At 43.3% G+C, this 16,589-nt stretch overlaps 1 protein-coding gene across 2 annotated transcripts in view; it reads right to left on the bottom strand.

Annotated features, from left to right (window-relative positions):
• Positions 1 to 10,633, bottom strand: part of GAB2 (GRB2 associated binding protein 2) — a 195,239-nt gene extending 184,606 nt beyond the window's left edge. For both annotated transcript variants that reach the window (XR_008619564.1, XM_024131629.3), the window contains exon 1: positions 10,498 to 10,633. Coding sequence is in view for 1 of the 2 variants with exons in the window: in XM_024131629.3 (XP_023987397.1) it covers positions 10,498 to 10,572 (75 nt within the window). In the remaining variant the exon portion in view is untranslated. The remainder of the gene's footprint in view (positions 1 to 10,497) is intronic.
• Between the last annotated feature and the right edge of the window lie 5,956 nt (positions 10,634 to 16,589).

The raw sequence follows: 16,589 nt of genomic DNA, 5'->3' as shown, positions 1-16,589 counted from the left end.
AGCGCAGGCTCAGCGGCCATGGCTCACGGGCCCAGCCGCTCCGCGGCATGTGGGATCTTCCCGGACCGGGGCATGAACCCGTGTCCCCTGCATCGGCAGGCGGACTCCCAACCACTGCGCCACCAGGGAAGCCCCCGGAAAGGAAGATTTTGACAAAGCACAGTTGGGAATTCTGACTAGAGGGAAAAAAAGCATTCATGTTTGCACTCCTCTGAGTTAAAATTATTCAATTAATTGATTAAAGTTACCATTATCTACACTTCACAGATTAGGAAATAAAAGCTCTGAAAGATTAAGAAACTTGCTCAAACCCACAGAGCACAGGGAAGGCTTAGTTTGGATTCCAACCCAGAGCCCACCTCAGAGCCCATGCATTTTACAGTCCCACCAGGATTTTTCAAATGGGGCCCAAAGACATGTCAACCCCAGGGATCTGCAAATCCACTTCAAAATATTTTTCAATATTGAATTTTTATCTCAAGGGTTATCTTAAAATATGTAAATATAGTCTCAATCATGCGAATGATCATCTTACAAGTGAAAGATGCTTCTTGATTACCAGCATTTGCATTTATAATCTTATTGATGTTAAGTATTAAGTTCTTTAAATTTCATAGGCTAATGACTAATGAGAAAGAAGGACAGAGGTGACTGCATATAAATAATGTGGTCATACCAATTAAAAGACAAATGGCTTGCTATACAAACCAAAGTTTCACTATAGGTCAAACAAAGAAAAGCATGGCACACAGAACAGAAGCTTCCATAAAAATAAGGGCCGGGACTTCCCTGGTGGTGCAGTGGTTAAGAATCTGCCTGCCAACGCAGGGGACATAGGTTCAATCCCTGGTCTGGGAAGATCCCACATGCCACGGAGCAACTAAGCCCGTGTGCCACAACTACTCAGCCTGCACTCTAGAGCCCACGAGCCACAACTACTGAAGCCCATGTGCCCAGAGTCCGTGCTCTGCAACAAGAGAAGCCACCGCAATAAGCCTGCTCACCGCAATGAAGAGTAGCCCCCGCTTACCGCAGCTAAAGAAAGCCCACAAGGACCCAATGGGGCCAAAGAAAGAAAAAAAAAAAAAAAAAAAAAGAATAAGGGCCATATCTATATTTTAAGCAGCAATTTAGTTTCAGCAAAATATCCAGTGTTGTTAATGTGAATTATATTGGCTCTGAAGTTAATCTGAAAATTTGTTTTGGTTTTATAATTGTAGAAGAGCTATAAGTATACATTTATACCTCACAGTTTTTGTTTATAGACATTTGGGAAACATAATAATAAAGATAATTTAATTCAACATCAAGGACATGTAAAGATGTTTGTTTAAAGTGTCCTTATATTACACATACTTGAGAAGCTCTGTGTTATGTCACACTATGCTTAAGCAACCATTAAAAGCCACGTCTTAGAAGACTGTGACACAGGGAAATATTTTCAATACTATATAACTTAAAGCATACAAAAGGTGGTACAGTCTCACTCTGATTTTATAAAGTATACAAAGCACACTGTAGACACAGAAAAGAAGAGACTAGGAAATACACTAAAATGTTAACAATGTATATGCTGTAGTAGGAGTACTACAAGTGCTTTTTATTAATGTTGCTATTTGCTTTTTGATAATATTCTGTATTTATAATAACTTTTTTATAAGAGTGAAATTTAAATATTACGAAAAAATTCAATTTTAATAGCTTATCCCAGCAAAGTTTCCAAAACCTGCTGCTAAAAGAAAAAAAAGAAATCACACTTTCAATCCAATTCCGGCTCAAGCTCTTTCTTCTCCAAAGAAATGTAACCAATCCTAAAGAAATATTTGTTCACACTTAAAAGCATATAAAGTCCTAGTCAACCAAAAACTAGGTTTTAGGAACCAGGGCTACAAGGATGAACAAAGGACATGGTGCAGTCCAGAAGCTACCATGCTGGGAGAAGCACAGCATAAATCAAGTTAGTCAATGGTACTAAGGCATAATGACAGGAGCATGGAGAAGGGGTTTCATAACTCATTTTGATGGGGAAGACAGGGCAGGAAAGGCTGCCACAAGGTGACACGTGAACTAAGTGCTAAGAATGCAGGAGAAAATGGGTGCAGAAAGGTAAAATGGCAGATTCCCCAGCAAGTAAAATCTAAACATAGGTCTTGTGACACTGGGATCACTGACCACACTAGACCAATCTCTCCTGGGCTCCTGCAGCACCGGTCTTTGCCATTTATATTGTCTCACTATAATTCAAGCTGCTTCCCCAACAAGATTGTAAACTCAGAGGGGAATACCATGTACACTGTAGACTCACTATTCATCAATGATAGTATCTTTAGACTTCTAATGGGAATTAAACTCAACATACTGTAGCCTCTGTTGGTATGCAAAAAATTATACGCCTATCTAGACTACACCCATTTTTGCCTCTAGAAAATTATATCAAAAGATCAAAACAACAGATTCATTCCTATAGTCCTCACAAGAATGTTAACCTCTCTACATATAAACCTTAGCCCTTTCCTTTGCTCTTGCAAGCCAGCAAACCTCCAACTGGTACGTTTTTCCAAGGCAGGCTAAGGAAAGATATGATTGCCTCCCCAAGAAAATCTTCCAAGTGTACTGTGGTGATAGTTAATGATACCTAAATCCTGTGACTTATCAGCTGGGGTGAAACTCAGAAGATGTTCCACCTTTAAAACAGAAATGTGAATAATTAGAAGTAACATAAATGTCTAACCAGGGGAAATGTGAACAGAAGGTATGGTATTTTCACAGACTTCTTTTGTTTGTTTCTTGTCTTTTTTTTGCATTTTTTTTCTTTCTTTTCACACACGTTTATAAGACTTATGTACATGTCTAGAATTTGCTTTAAGATATTTCAGCAAAGAAACAGTAAAAGGGATAGATGAAGCCACTGTGATGAAATCTTGATAATATTTGAAACTGAGTGTGTGTGACCAACCCAAAAGCAATGAGCACCCGTTAAAGCCCATGTGGTTTCTAGATACCATTTTTAATAAAAGAAAAGAACTCTTCGAGGAAATGGTTAATTCAAAGTATGGATCAGAAACGTACAAGATAGGCCTGGAACATCTTGTCGTATCAGATAACAAACCTACTAGTAGGGTTATGTCAAAAGGACTCAGAAGCCAACTTGAATAGCCTCCCACTGGCTAAAGAGTACAATCTGAGCATCTACAAGGACAACAACCAGAACAGGTTCGAACACATCAAATGTGTATAAATGTGTGAGCTCATAATGCTACCCCAAAATACCTTAACTGATCACTTTGAAAGCTACTAAGGAATCCACTATTTTGACAACTGGTAGATAAATAAAAAGAAGCAAGCATAAAGCTGGGGGAGGGGTAGCTGTACATTCCATTATCATTCAAGGCTGCGGCGATTCCATCCTGTCTTCTCTCTTGGACTAAAGTATTAGCAGGGCCAAGTACTAACAAATGAGGCATTTCTTCTTTTTAACATGTGGAAAAATACATATAACATAAAATCTACCATCTTAACCATTTTAAAGTGTAGAGTTCAGTGGCATTAAATATTCACATTGTTGTGCTACCATCACCAACATCCATCTCAAGAACTTTTTCATCTTGCAAAACCGAAACTCTGTACCCATTAAACAACAGCTCCCTATTCTTCCCTCCTCCCAGTTCCTGGCAAGTCTCTATGAATTTGATTCCTCTAGGTACTTCATTGAAGTGGAATCACACAATATTTTTCTTTCTGTGATTGGCTTACTTTACTTAGCATGTCACAGAGGTTCATCCATTTTGTAGTAAGTCCATGTATGAAAATTTCCTTCTTTTTTAAGGATGAACAATATTCCATTGCATGTACATCCATATTTTATTTATCCATTCATCTGTTGATAGACATAAGGGTTGCTTCCAAATGAGAAACTCTGACCCAATGCCAGTGACAGGACGCTCAGGAGACTGGCCCTGGAACAGAGCAGTCTCTTTGATGTTGTGAACACAACCAAAGAATCAATCCAGTGATTAGGACCACAGAGCAGAAAGCTGCTAAAAGGAATTTCCATATGGCTATCTGTCCCAGGAATTGGGACCAGAAAGAGCATTTGTTTAAATACTCAAATAATATGTTGATAGAAAGCCCTGGCTGCTTAGGATGGTCTAGAAACAAATCTTCAATTCACTCTAGTTTCTGAAGACCTCCTTCTCGCCTGTTCTTTTCTTCCCCCCAGCTTTATTGAGAAATAATTGACATATAACATTGTGTAAGTTTAAGGTGTACAACATGTCGATTTGCTACATTCATATACATTCATATCATTATCACTGTAGCTTTAGCTAATACCCCCATTCACATCACATAATTCTCTTTTGTGGTGAGAACATTTAAGATCTACTCTTTTAGCAATTTTCAAGTGTACAATACAGTAACTAAAATTACAATGCTGCGCATTAGATCTCTAGAAGTTATTCATCTTCTAATTGGAAGTTTGTACCCTTTGATTAACATCTCTTCAATTTTCCCACCCCCTAGCCTCAGGTAGCCACTATTCTACTATTTCTTTAAGTTTGGCTTTTTTTAGATTCCCCACGTAAGTGATATCATGCAATATTTGTCTTTCTCTGACTTATTTCACTCAGCATAATGCCCTCGGGGTCCATTCAGGTTGCTGCAAATGGCAGAATTTCCTTCTCTCTCATGGCTGAATATTATTGCATTGGTGTGTATGTATGTATGTATATGTGTGTGTATATATATATATATTTTCACATCTTCTTTATCCATTCATCCATTCATAGACACTTGGGTTGTTTCCATATCTTGGCTAGTGTGAGTAATGCTGCAACAAACACTGTGGTGTAGATATTTCTTCAATACCCTATTTTCACTTCCTTTGGATATATACTCAGAAGTGGAATTGTTGGATCATGTGACAGTTCTATTTTTAGTTTTTTGAGGACGCTCCATACTGTTTTCCATAGTGGCTGCAACAATTTGCATTCCCACCAACAGTGCAACAAGGGTTCCCTTTTCTCTACGTCCTTGCCAACACTTGTTATCTCTTGTCTTTTTGAGGACAGCCATTCTAACAGGTGTGAAGTGATAACTCATTATGGTTTGGATTTGCATTTCCCTAATGACTGCTGATGCTGAGCACCTTTTCATGCACTGTTGACCATTTTAACTTGTCGGCTCTTCTTACCAGCCTGTATGTTCTCTCTTGCCTACCTCTCCAGTCTCATAGCCCACTACTTCCATCATCCTGCTGACGGTCCAGCAACACCAAACTGTTTTTAGTGTCCTGCACACACTCTTCAGGCCCTTGCCACCTGGCCTCCACTGTCAGTGGTCTCTCTGGCTGGAAAGCTTTCTTCTCTTGGCTTACTTCTAGTTAGGGCCACCTCTCAAGGAACCCTTTCTTTTTCTTCTTTGTAGTCCCAGAATTTGAGTACCTGGCACATAATGGCTGCTTGATAAATTACTGAACTAAATTATATTTGTTACATTCACATTCTCTGTTGAGAAGACAAGTTTAAAGAAAAATTTAAGGATAATGGGATTACAGGTAATTTTTATTTATACTTTAATATTGTTCAAATTTTCTAATGATGTGCTTTTTAAAATTTACCTTTCAGAAAAATTTAAGAATAATCTGATCAAGAATAAAGAAGAGGAATCAGTCTACCAGATTTGAAGACTCATCAAAAAGCTAGAGTTATCAAGAGTATGTGGTATTGCGGGGGATAGACACATGGGATGATGGATCAGTACAGAGAACCCAGAAATAGGCCCACACAAATTGCCCAACTGCTTTATGACAAAGGTGCAAAAGCAATTCAATGAAGGCAGCACAGCCTGGTCAACAAACGGTGTTGGAGCAATCAGGCATCCATTGCCAAGTACTACTACTACTACTACTACTACTAATGAATAAAATAAAATCTCAATCTAAGTTTCACATCTTATACAAAAATTAACTTAAAACAGATCATGGACTTAAATGAAAAATATAAAACCATAAAATATTTGGGAGGAAAAACACGGAGAAAATCTCAGCAACTGGGCTAGGCAAAGAGTTCTTACATTTGACCAAAATAATACAACCCATAAAATGTAAAACTGGTAAAATGGACTTCATCCAAATCAAAATCTTTTGCTCTGGAAAGACCTTGTTAAGTGGATGAAAAGACAAACTTCAGACTGGGAGAAAATATTTGCAAACTACATATTTGATGAGGACTGGTATCTTGAGCATACAGAGAACCCTCAAAATTCAACAGTAAAAAAAAGCAAACAATCCAAACAGAAAATGGACTAAAGACTTGAAGAGAGACATTTGACCAAAGAGAATATACAGATGGCAAATATCATATGAAAAGATATTCAACATCATTGGCCATAGGGAAATGTAAATTAAAACCAATGGGTAAACAGTTAAACAAATGAACTCTAGTACATCCATACTGTGGAACATTGGTCAGCAATAATAAAGAATGAACAAGTGACACATACAAGAACTTGGATGAATCTCCAGAGAAATATGCTGGATGAAAAAAGCCAATCCCAAAAAGTTATGTATTGTATGAATCGATATACATAACACTCTTGAAATAATAATATATTAAAATGGAGACGAGATTAGTGATTATCACGGGTTAAGGATGTGGTGGGTGTGGGGTGGTAGAGGATGTGACCATAAAAGGGCAACATAAGGGATCATGTGCTGATGGAAATGTCCTATATCTTGCCTGTATCACTGTCAATATATTGATTATCTCATTGTACTATAATTTTGCAAGAAGTTACCATTAGGAGAAACTGGGGAAAGGGTATATGGGTTATCTCTTCACTATTTTTACAACTACATAGCTTCTACAATTACCCGAAAATAAAGTTAAATTGTAAAACAAGCTCAGGCTTTGGGACAAAGCTAGGTGATGTTGGGCAAGTCGCTTCCTTTTTCATAGGGCTGAAATGATTAAATTAAGAGATGAATGGTCTAAGCATAGTGCTTGGCACAGGTAAATGCTGAACAGATGGCTATTAAAATGATAATCAGTTAGAAATAGTACTTCTACTCTGAGAAGTCAGAAAAAAGATAAGGAACCATGCGGATACAGGTAAATTTGGAAATTTGGTCACAGTATGTGCTGACAGCTACTCCCTAATAGCTTCAATCTTCTTTGTGAAGAAGAAGCCAATGTCATCCGCTAAGACTGAAGGGATGGATTAACCTTTACTCCCAGAATCTAATCCAGTGCCTGGGACACACAGAGTTAATAAATGAGCTTATTTAACAAATAAAGTTTTCTTATTTCCATTGTTCTTTAGAATCAACACACAACTTTCTCCAAATTAGCCACTAGGGGGCAGTGCTGCTGCCAATCTTTTCCCCTAAATTTTTTAACTCAGTGAAAATGATAGAAAATTACAGGGCAGGGTGTGTCATAAAGTATTCTTTTCCTCAAGAAGATCTGATTTCAGCTTTATATACATGTATACATGTGTGTGTTCACACCTGTGCACATGCACGCATACACACATATACACATGCACATTGCATGTATATGTGGGCTGTTCCTTCTGTCAGCCTCCCACTGCAATCATACAGTGATGCCCCAGAGACAACACTCACCATTTTCCAGAGGTTATTTTTTTTGTAATTCCTCCAGGGCACATAGCAAATACTGAAGAGACCTTTTACACTTTCTTATAATTAATAAATTAAAAAAGACATCGATGAAAAGAAATCCCTAAAACTAATCCTGGTAACATCTGCCATAGCTTCTTTCTTTATTTATTTTTACTCCTACACCTACCTCCTCCCCAAATTGTTGATAAAAAGAAGTAGGTTTTTAAAAAATTTTTAAATAGTTGTAATAGATTTCATAAACTTCTTTCCCCCTTGTTTCAGATTCTTGATACATTCTTATAATGAAGGTTTATCAATCTATAATGCCACATGGCTATTATATATACCAGAATAAGCAGCAATTTGGGGCGGTGTGTTTAGCAATGGGGCTAGGAAATTTCCTAGTTTGGTTCTAGTGAACTTGGGCCTCTAACGAACAGTGGGTTCTCAAAACCCTCAAAGAAAAGAAGATGTATGGGAAGACTGCTCTGCAAGAGTTTAGGGTTACACAAACCAGCTCAGTTTCAACTAAGGGAAGTGAACCTCCACAGTAGGGGAGACTTCCATTCATACCAATGGAACACATCACACCCTAATCTAAGAAAAGCTGTTACTAGTTTGGTCTTATGGGCTGGAGCTGCGAGGGAGATGGGAAAAGGCTGAGGTCATCTTATGACTATAGGCTGTCAAGTACTTCAAATGAGAGAAAAAGGTGGTTGACCCCAAAGCCTCTGAACCCGGTTATTTTGAGCTAAAGTTGCTTGGGAACAAAAATACCCAAGAAATGGATCATAAAGAGAGTCTGGGTGATAGAGTTGAAGTAGTCATCTGTCAATGTAGATACAGTGTCAACTTGTTTGCAAACTGTTTCAAAACAAAGTTTCAAGGCTGTTTAGGGTAGTGGTCTAACTTGACAATTAGAGTCACATGTTTACTGGATACTTTATTCCAGTAGGTGGTATGGAACGGTATTACACTTTTTTTTTTTTTTTTTTTTTTTTTTTCGGTACGCGGGCCTCTCACTGTTAGCGCAGACTCCGGACGCGCAGGCTCAGCGGCCATGGCTCACGGGCCCAGCCGCTCCGCGGCATGTGGGATCTTCCCAGACCGGGGCACGAACTCGTGTTCCCTGCATCGGCAGGCGGATTCTCAACCACTGAGCCACCAGGGAAGCCCTGGTATTACACTTTTATTGATAGTCTTCAGAAGCTCTTTGAGGCCAAAGATTTTTGTTTTTGCTTTATAGTTGTAAAAACATTAATAGCATTAGTAACATTAATAGCTTTATATTAACCTAATATAAAAATTCACCTTTCCTAATGAACTGATATGGCCCTCAAGAGGAGAAAATCTTCTTTCTTAACAATTATAGTTCTTTGGCTACGTGGACGTCTCTGAAAATGAGCTTTAAAACTGAGATGAACACTTCATTGTATCATCCCTACTATATACTATATTTAAAATCTATGTCCACTTTAAAAAGTCATGTGCTAAATCCTGAGGTTCCCCCCACCCCCCAGCAAATGATCTAAATAAGAGCCTGACTTCATTTACATACACACTCACTTGCACTCCCAACCACACTTCCTTTGAAAAACAGAATGTCACTTCCTCAATCCAGAGGCCAGAAGTCCCTTGGTTCTGATCTGGGGAGCCAAGACAGGAAACTGGTAAGCTTTTGCCTCTCCCCCCATGGACAGCCACTGGTGCAGCTGACAGAGGGCAGGGTCTATTCAGAGCTCCCTTGATGCACTGCAGCTGGAAGGCAACAGCTCACTTCCATGCTGTGGGAATGATCCCAGAGAGTCCAGCACCGAGAGTCAGTTTAACAAGGGCATTTCATAGGAAGGGAAGAGGAGAGGATGGGAGACCGGGACATCTTTTAGCGATCTTAATCCCATTTCCAAACTCAGTCGAATAGCCCAGGACTGATTTCAGCCAGTTCTCAGAAACTGGCACCATCTTGTACTTTGACCCCACCAAGCAAAGCATCTTCTGGTGGAGGGGGGAAAAAAAAGCCAGACCTCTTCACCGCTCACACCAGGCTGTACGACCTTCCCCAGGATGTTGCCAGCTTCTCAGTTAGAAAGGAGAGGCTGTCCCAGCAATTTCAGTAAACACTGTCGGTTAGCACCACCTGGCAACTGAGAACCTTGATCTCTCCCAGCCCCAGACCCCAAAGACTGCTCAACACAAAACCCGGGCCAGTTGTAGCAGACCAAACTGCAGTGTCACCATCGGAGGGGTGGGGTGGGGGGATGCATGTGAAAGGCACACGGAATAAAGGGAAAGAAGGGGGACAAACAAATGAGTCACTTAATACAAGGACTGCACATGCTGCTGACGCTGCCCATGATGCAGAGGCTGTGCACTGGAAGGAAGCAGGCGGCCACCGGGAGGGGCGGTCAGAGAAAGGGAAGGGGGAAAGGGTGTGAGGCGCCTCGCCCTTTGTGGGGGGCGGGCTGCGCGGCCCCACGGCCTACCCCCCCCCCTTTACCCCCAGCCCCGCAGGCTGGAGCCGCTCGGCGTTAGTATGGTCCCCCAGCCCCGGGAATCAACTCTTTCGGTCTCCAAAAACAATCTAATACAAACTTCAATACTGGATTTAGTTTTACAGGGGGGCTGGCTAGAGAGACGCCGCCGCCGCGCCCGCCCCGCGGAGAACAAGCCGCAGCCTCAACCTGGTCGCCCGCCCGCCCCGCCCCTCGCAGCGCACCTGTGACAGGTGTGCAGGAGCCTCACACAGTCCCGAGCCGCGGGACCCGCCAGCAGCTCCTCGCAACCCCCCCTCCCCGGGGCCCGCCCTCCCCGTCGGCGCCGTCCCTCCCGGAGCCCCCAGCCCCTCGGCGGCCGCACCCGCTCCCGCCCGCACTCACATAGCGCCTCAACTTCTTCTCGGGGGGCGATTTCCTCAGCCAGCCGGTGCACACTACGTCGCCGCCGCCGCTCATGCTGTCGGCTGCCCGGAGCCCGCCGCGGGGTCGGCGGACAAGGGCGCGGGCGCGGGCCGCTGGGTCAGCCGGCCGGCGGTGCGCAGCTCGCGGGGGAGGGGAGGGGCCGGGGCGGCCGGCGGCCGCGGGGCGAGGACTAGGCGGCGCGGCCCGGCTGCCTCGCGCGCGCGCGCACCCGCTCTCCCCGCGCACACCCGCGCGCTCTCCCAGTCGGGCCGCGGTGGGGGCGCCCCGGCAGGAAGGGCGGCGCGCGCTCGCCACGCCCACAGCCCGCCGCGCCCCCGGGCGGGCCGCCTTCAAAGACGCAAACAGCGCCTCGCGCCTTTGGACCCCAGAGGACCGAGGTTCGCAAGGACGCCTGCGGCGGGCCGCTCCCCTAGGGTCTGGCTTTTTCCCCGAAGCCTCAAGCAGTTAGCGGGGCAGGCGGCCGCGCCCCTGGAGGGGGTGGGGTGATGGGAAGGGACTGCGCGGCCTCGAGCGTGAATCGATTTTTCACAGGGGTCGTCAGGAAGGGACCCGAGGTCTGATCCCGTTTCCTATCCATTCCCTGAGTTTCAGGTTTCTGTGGGTCAGGTCCTGGCTGAAATTAGTGATCCGCTTCCCAACAAGAGTTGCAACTCTCTCGCTCCCTTGGTGGGAGACGGAAAGAAGAAAACAGGCTACTACACGCTGGGCGCTTTTACATTCCTTGCTTACATGATTGTCGTCACAAATCTCCAAATTGGGTGGGCAGTATTATTCCCATTTTACAGATAGCCTAAGGTCCCAAAGCCTTTGCAATGCAGTCAAGTTTCTAATTCTGGGCGGTGGATCGGGGTTGGGGGTGGTCCTGCTCATCTGCTATTTAAAGTGGGAGAATTGCTTTAATGGCTGCATTAAAGCAATTTAAGGTCCTCTTATTACCAGAAAATAAAGTCCAGCTGGCTCCCACACTGCCTCTGGGAAAAACAATTCAGAAGAAGAAAATTCTTAACGATTTGCAGAATCAAGGAAGCAAAAATGAGTCATTGTACTATTTCATAGTTAATTGGAAGGCAAGGTGGTGTAGAACAAGAAATTGGGGTCAAAATTCCTCAGAGCTCCAACTTACACAGGTTATGAGAACTCTCTCGGGCTCACATGATACAGATGCCTCTCTTACTGTGCTGTGGTGAGACTTAACTGAGATAAAGCATGCGGAAGCACACACCTGACAAATCGAGCAGTGCGATTGGCATGGTAGATAGAAGGGAAAAAAACGCCAGAAACCTTTGGTAAGGGCTCTTTTCAACTCACAAAGTGCTTTTACAAGCAGCATTAAAAGGGAGGTCCTCCCCCCAACTTCTTTGAAAAGTGGATAGTAACCCATTATATCAATAGGGAACCGCCGCGGGCAGATGAGTAGAACCAGCCAGCATCTCACATTCCGCGTACAACTTTAAGGCTGTTTTGTTCATTTCTCTATCTCTGTGCAGCAAAGCTAGTTGTTTCTAACAGTTGGACATCCTTCTCATTTTACAGATCTTCACTGTGTTGGGGGAAAGCTCAACCACTTCAGTTTGTAAAAGCTAATTCTTTACTATATGCATAGATCTTCTAAGCCCCCGAGAGGATTTAGAGATCAGCAGCCCTGGACCCAACATTTCAACAACTTTCTTCACTATCCAGTGTGCTACTGGATTGCATGTAAAACCAGAACAGTCAGGCTATAGCTGGAACCAGAGCCTCTTAGCCTTCCAACTGAGGGATCCTTAAGCCTCATATAAGGGCCACCACCAGAATTATGGCCATTTTAATCTCTGGCTTTAAGTACCTTAAAACCAATGAGACAAATATCAAAATATTCAAAGCCTGCCAAATCAATCAGGAGGCGGTGACTCCGGACCAAAATAAAGCAATCATCTGACTTCATTCACTTCTGAGTCATGGTGCCAAGTCTCAGGGATTGCAGAGTCTGAGAAATCTGCATGGCTTGTTTGCAGCTGAGGTTTGTGATTACAAGTCAGGCATACACGGGTCCTATCTTTCCCTAGAAGAGTAGTCTTCTATTATGTATCTTTTAATAGTTATATGATTCAAAACAGACTGGGAGACCGTTCAGCAATGGTTAGTTGGGAGTTGGGCTGCACTCGGCCAGAAACTTTTTTTTTTTTAATGAATAGAGTTTATTTATTTATTTATTTTTGGCTGCGTTGGGTCTTCGTTGCTGCATGCGGGCTTTCCGTAGTTGCAGCGCGCGGGGGCTACTCTTCGTTGCCGTGCTCAGGCTTCTAATTGCGGTGGCTTCTCTTACAGTGGAGCACGGGCTCTAGGCGCGCGGGCTTCACTAGTTGTGGCTCACGGGCTCTAGAAAGCAGGCTCAGTAGTTGTGGCTCACGAGCTTAGTTGCTCCGCGGCACGTGGGATCTTCCCAGACCAGGGCTTGAACCCGTTTCCCCCTTAGTAGCAGGCGGACTCCCAACCACTGTGCCACCAGGGAAGTCCTTGGCCAGAAACTTTTGAGGGTCTTATTTTGTTTAGCAAAAGATGCCCCCCATCCCCGCCAATACTGTTATTTACAATTTCACATGGAAACGTGTTTGATGTTTTAAGGCCAATGACAGGAGGGGCCTTGAAATACAATAGAGTATCAACTTCAGAAATCTTCTCTGAACACAGCCTTCCTTCCCCAAAGTTTAGAGGAAGGGGTCTTCTTGCTGGTCTACCCCCCATCCCCCAACCTTTTTTATTACTCAGTTGCCAGCACCCAGCTCAGGCTGCTCTTCGGCGGAGGGACTACTGCTGAGGTCCCAGGCTGCACCCCGGTGTGGCTCAGTCTTCTGAGCCTGAGGTACGTGCCAGGCCTGGAAACAGCCTTCGGATAGAACTTTCCTGTCTGGGCTTCTGGGCCTTTACTAAGTCCTCTCTACTCCCTGCTGGTTTTTTTTGTTTTGTTTTGTTTTTAATGCTCCTTGGTTTTCACTGGAGAGAAACGGAAAACAAATTATTTGAATGGTTTATTTACATGAAGATCGGCGCCACCTATCGGAACCAGTTGGGACGACAGCCCCCCTCCCCTAGACATGCATCACTAGTCTATAATTTAGGCAATTTTGATTAAAGACCACCGGTATTTCCTGGGGGAATCAATGACCGGCTGCAAGGAGCGCTTTGGGCCATTAAATTCTATATTCTCATTAAATCCCCAGGAAATGACCCATCTTATGAGGAGGGTTTCTCTGGAGGAGCGTTGCAGAGATTAGAGAAATGCACACCTGGGAGGAAAGCATGGGCACCACGCTTTGCTCCCGCCCCTCCCCCTCACAAAGCCTGAGTTCTAAAGGGTGCACTGTGGCTTTGAGTGTCGTCAGCGACAGCCTGCATCCGTGCCTGTCTGGGAGTTGAGGGTTTGTGGCCAGTGGCAGGTGCATGGCTGGTGGCACGCTCCCAGAAGCGAGTTGGAAGGGCTGGAAGGAGAGCTGTCCTCAATTGCACACCAGGCCGGGTGATTAATACCGCCCACGCTAAGCCTGACGTCAGGGATCGGACTGGGGATGGGGAGGGATGTTTGTGTCCTAGCCCTTCTGCCTTTTCTCCCTTTCAATTTAGTTGACAGGTTGATTTCAGAGCTGAGTGCTGCCTGCCAAGGTCACTACGACCAGCTGGGCCCCCTCAGCTGGTGACTTGCAGGACACTTGTCTCTCAGGCATGTCGAGGTGGGAGCCTCTTTAACCCCTGGGTGCTTTGAGCCCACCTGGTTCCTTCAATCAAATTACTCCCACCTACTCAAACCAACTTTTGGCATCTGGCTGGGACTAAGATCTGGAAGTGGGCTTGGGGTGTGGTTGAAGACTGAACTGGGTTTCCTCCCTGTCTGCGGCTGCTAACAGTCTGAGAGTTGCTTGACATTACACCCAGTGGGAGACATTTTGGAAATAAGCTTTCTTAAAGCAGAAGTTTAAGTCGTTCCCCAGTTTCTCCTTTGTAAAGAATAAGAACCTGTGCTAATTGCTTTGGGGCAGTTAGGCTCCTGGGACATTTCTGCTGACAAGGTGGTGATTATCAGTGTACCCACAGATCATGCTGCAAAATCAATTAGCATATTCTTGGAAGAACAGACTGTCAAGGTCCCTGGGAAAGTGCCTTAGTACTCCAAACCCTACTTTGCATGATCACCCCTTACTTCCTTCAGAGTACTCCTACTTTGAATTACGTCTTGAACATATGTCAAGACCCCTTTCCCTAAAATTCACTGTCTCCAATCCCCAACACAGTTGTGCATTCTTAGATTCACACTGCACCTATATAAACTGGGTTATCACACTGTACTGCAAATATTTGTTTCCTTGTCAAGGAACTGTGAGTTCCTTGAGAACAGGACTGCATCTCCCTCATTTTTGTATCCCTAGAACCTCCAAGCATGGTGCCAGGCACAAAATAGATGCTCAGTAAATGTCTGAGAATGAAGGAACCAACCCTTAAAGTGGGAGCTATGGACCCCTGGGGCATCTAGAACTCTTTGATCATCCACACCAGATAATAGTATCTGTGAAGGTACCTATAAGCAGCTGAAGTGTTTAAACCACAGGGACTGGCCTGCTGGGAAGGGCTGAACAGCTGGAGGTAATTCTATGAAGTTTCGCTTGTTAACCCTTGGTTTCCAAATCTATCATACAGGTTCCCCAGATACCCTCCTGTCTGGGACTAAGAATTAATATCATTTGCAGTTTATCTGATATCTGGCTTCGTTTTGATAATTCTGCCAGGCTCTATCACTTAACCCCTTGTACCAACACTAGCAAGGCTGGAGGAATCGTTCCCTAACTCAAAGTGGGTTTCATACAACAGCTGACCAGAAATGCCCTTTCTTCTGCACCAAATGCATGCATAGTTGCTGTGCAGGTTTGCTAGTCTTTGTTTTGCTGGGGATCCAAAGGCCACAGGTGATTATCTCATCTAACTCTCTAATTTTAACCAGTTATCCAAGATGAGTGTTGGACCCATACAGCCAGTGATGTGTTGGTAAAAGTTTAAAACCCAGCTCTCTGGTGGTGCTGGCAGCCTTGATTGGTAGCGACAATTTTTGTGGGGCAAATACTAAACCCCCCACAATTCTTCCCCCCAGACAATTTCAAGCTATCAACTTCATGTCTCTGAATGCAGAGTTAAGAGATGCACAGTAATACACCTTTAGTATTTCCATCAAAAAGATACAACAGACATAATGCCAAGAGCAAAGGTAACAGTAAAATGTATTAAAATAATTAGTAACTGATGAGTTTTATTCCTTTTATATAACTTACTTAATTGTAAGTTTATATGACTTAATTTTTAAATTAAAGTATCATTCACATACCATAAACATCACCCTTTTAAAGTGTACAACTCAGTGGTTTTTAGTGTATTCACGAGTTGTGCAAATATTACTGCTAATTTAAAACATTTTCATCATCCCAAAGGAAACTCCATGTCCATTAGCAGTCACTCCTCATTCCCCCAACCCCATCCCCTGGCAACCACTAATTTACTTTCTGTCTCTATGGATTTGCCAATTCTGGATATTTCATATAATCGGAATCATATACTATATAGCCTTTTGTGTCTGACTTTTCACTTTGTATAATATTTTCAAGGTTCATCCATGTTCTGATGTATATGTTTTTCTTCATTCCTCTTTACGGCTGAATAATATTCCATTATATCCATGTACCACATTTTATTTATCCATTCATCAGTTGATAGACATTTCAGTTGTTTCCACTTTTTGACTATTATGAATAATCTTGCTATGAACCTTCATGGACAAGTTTTTGTGTGAACCTATGTTATCATACTCTTGGCTATATAACTAGGAGTTGAATTGTTGAATCATACTGTGACTCTGTGTTTAACTTCTTACAGAACTCTTTAACTATTTCCTGCAGTGGTTACATCATTTTACATTTCCACCAGCAATGTTTGAGGGCTCCAATCTGTCCACTTCGTCCCCAATACCTGTTATTTTCCACTTTTAATTATAATTTAATTTTAACGTTATTCTGTAGCAATCAGCTTGCAAA

This window comes from Physeter macrocephalus, chromosome 16, assembly GCF_002837175.3.
Source record: "Physeter macrocephalus isolate SW-GA chromosome 16, ASM283717v5, whole genome shotgun sequence".
Classification (NCBI taxonomy): Eukaryota; Metazoa; Chordata; class Mammalia; order Artiodactyla; family Physeteridae; genus Physeter; species Physeter macrocephalus.
Note: the sequence above shows the minus strand (reverse complement) of the source record. Positions and strands in the feature narration are given on the sequence as shown.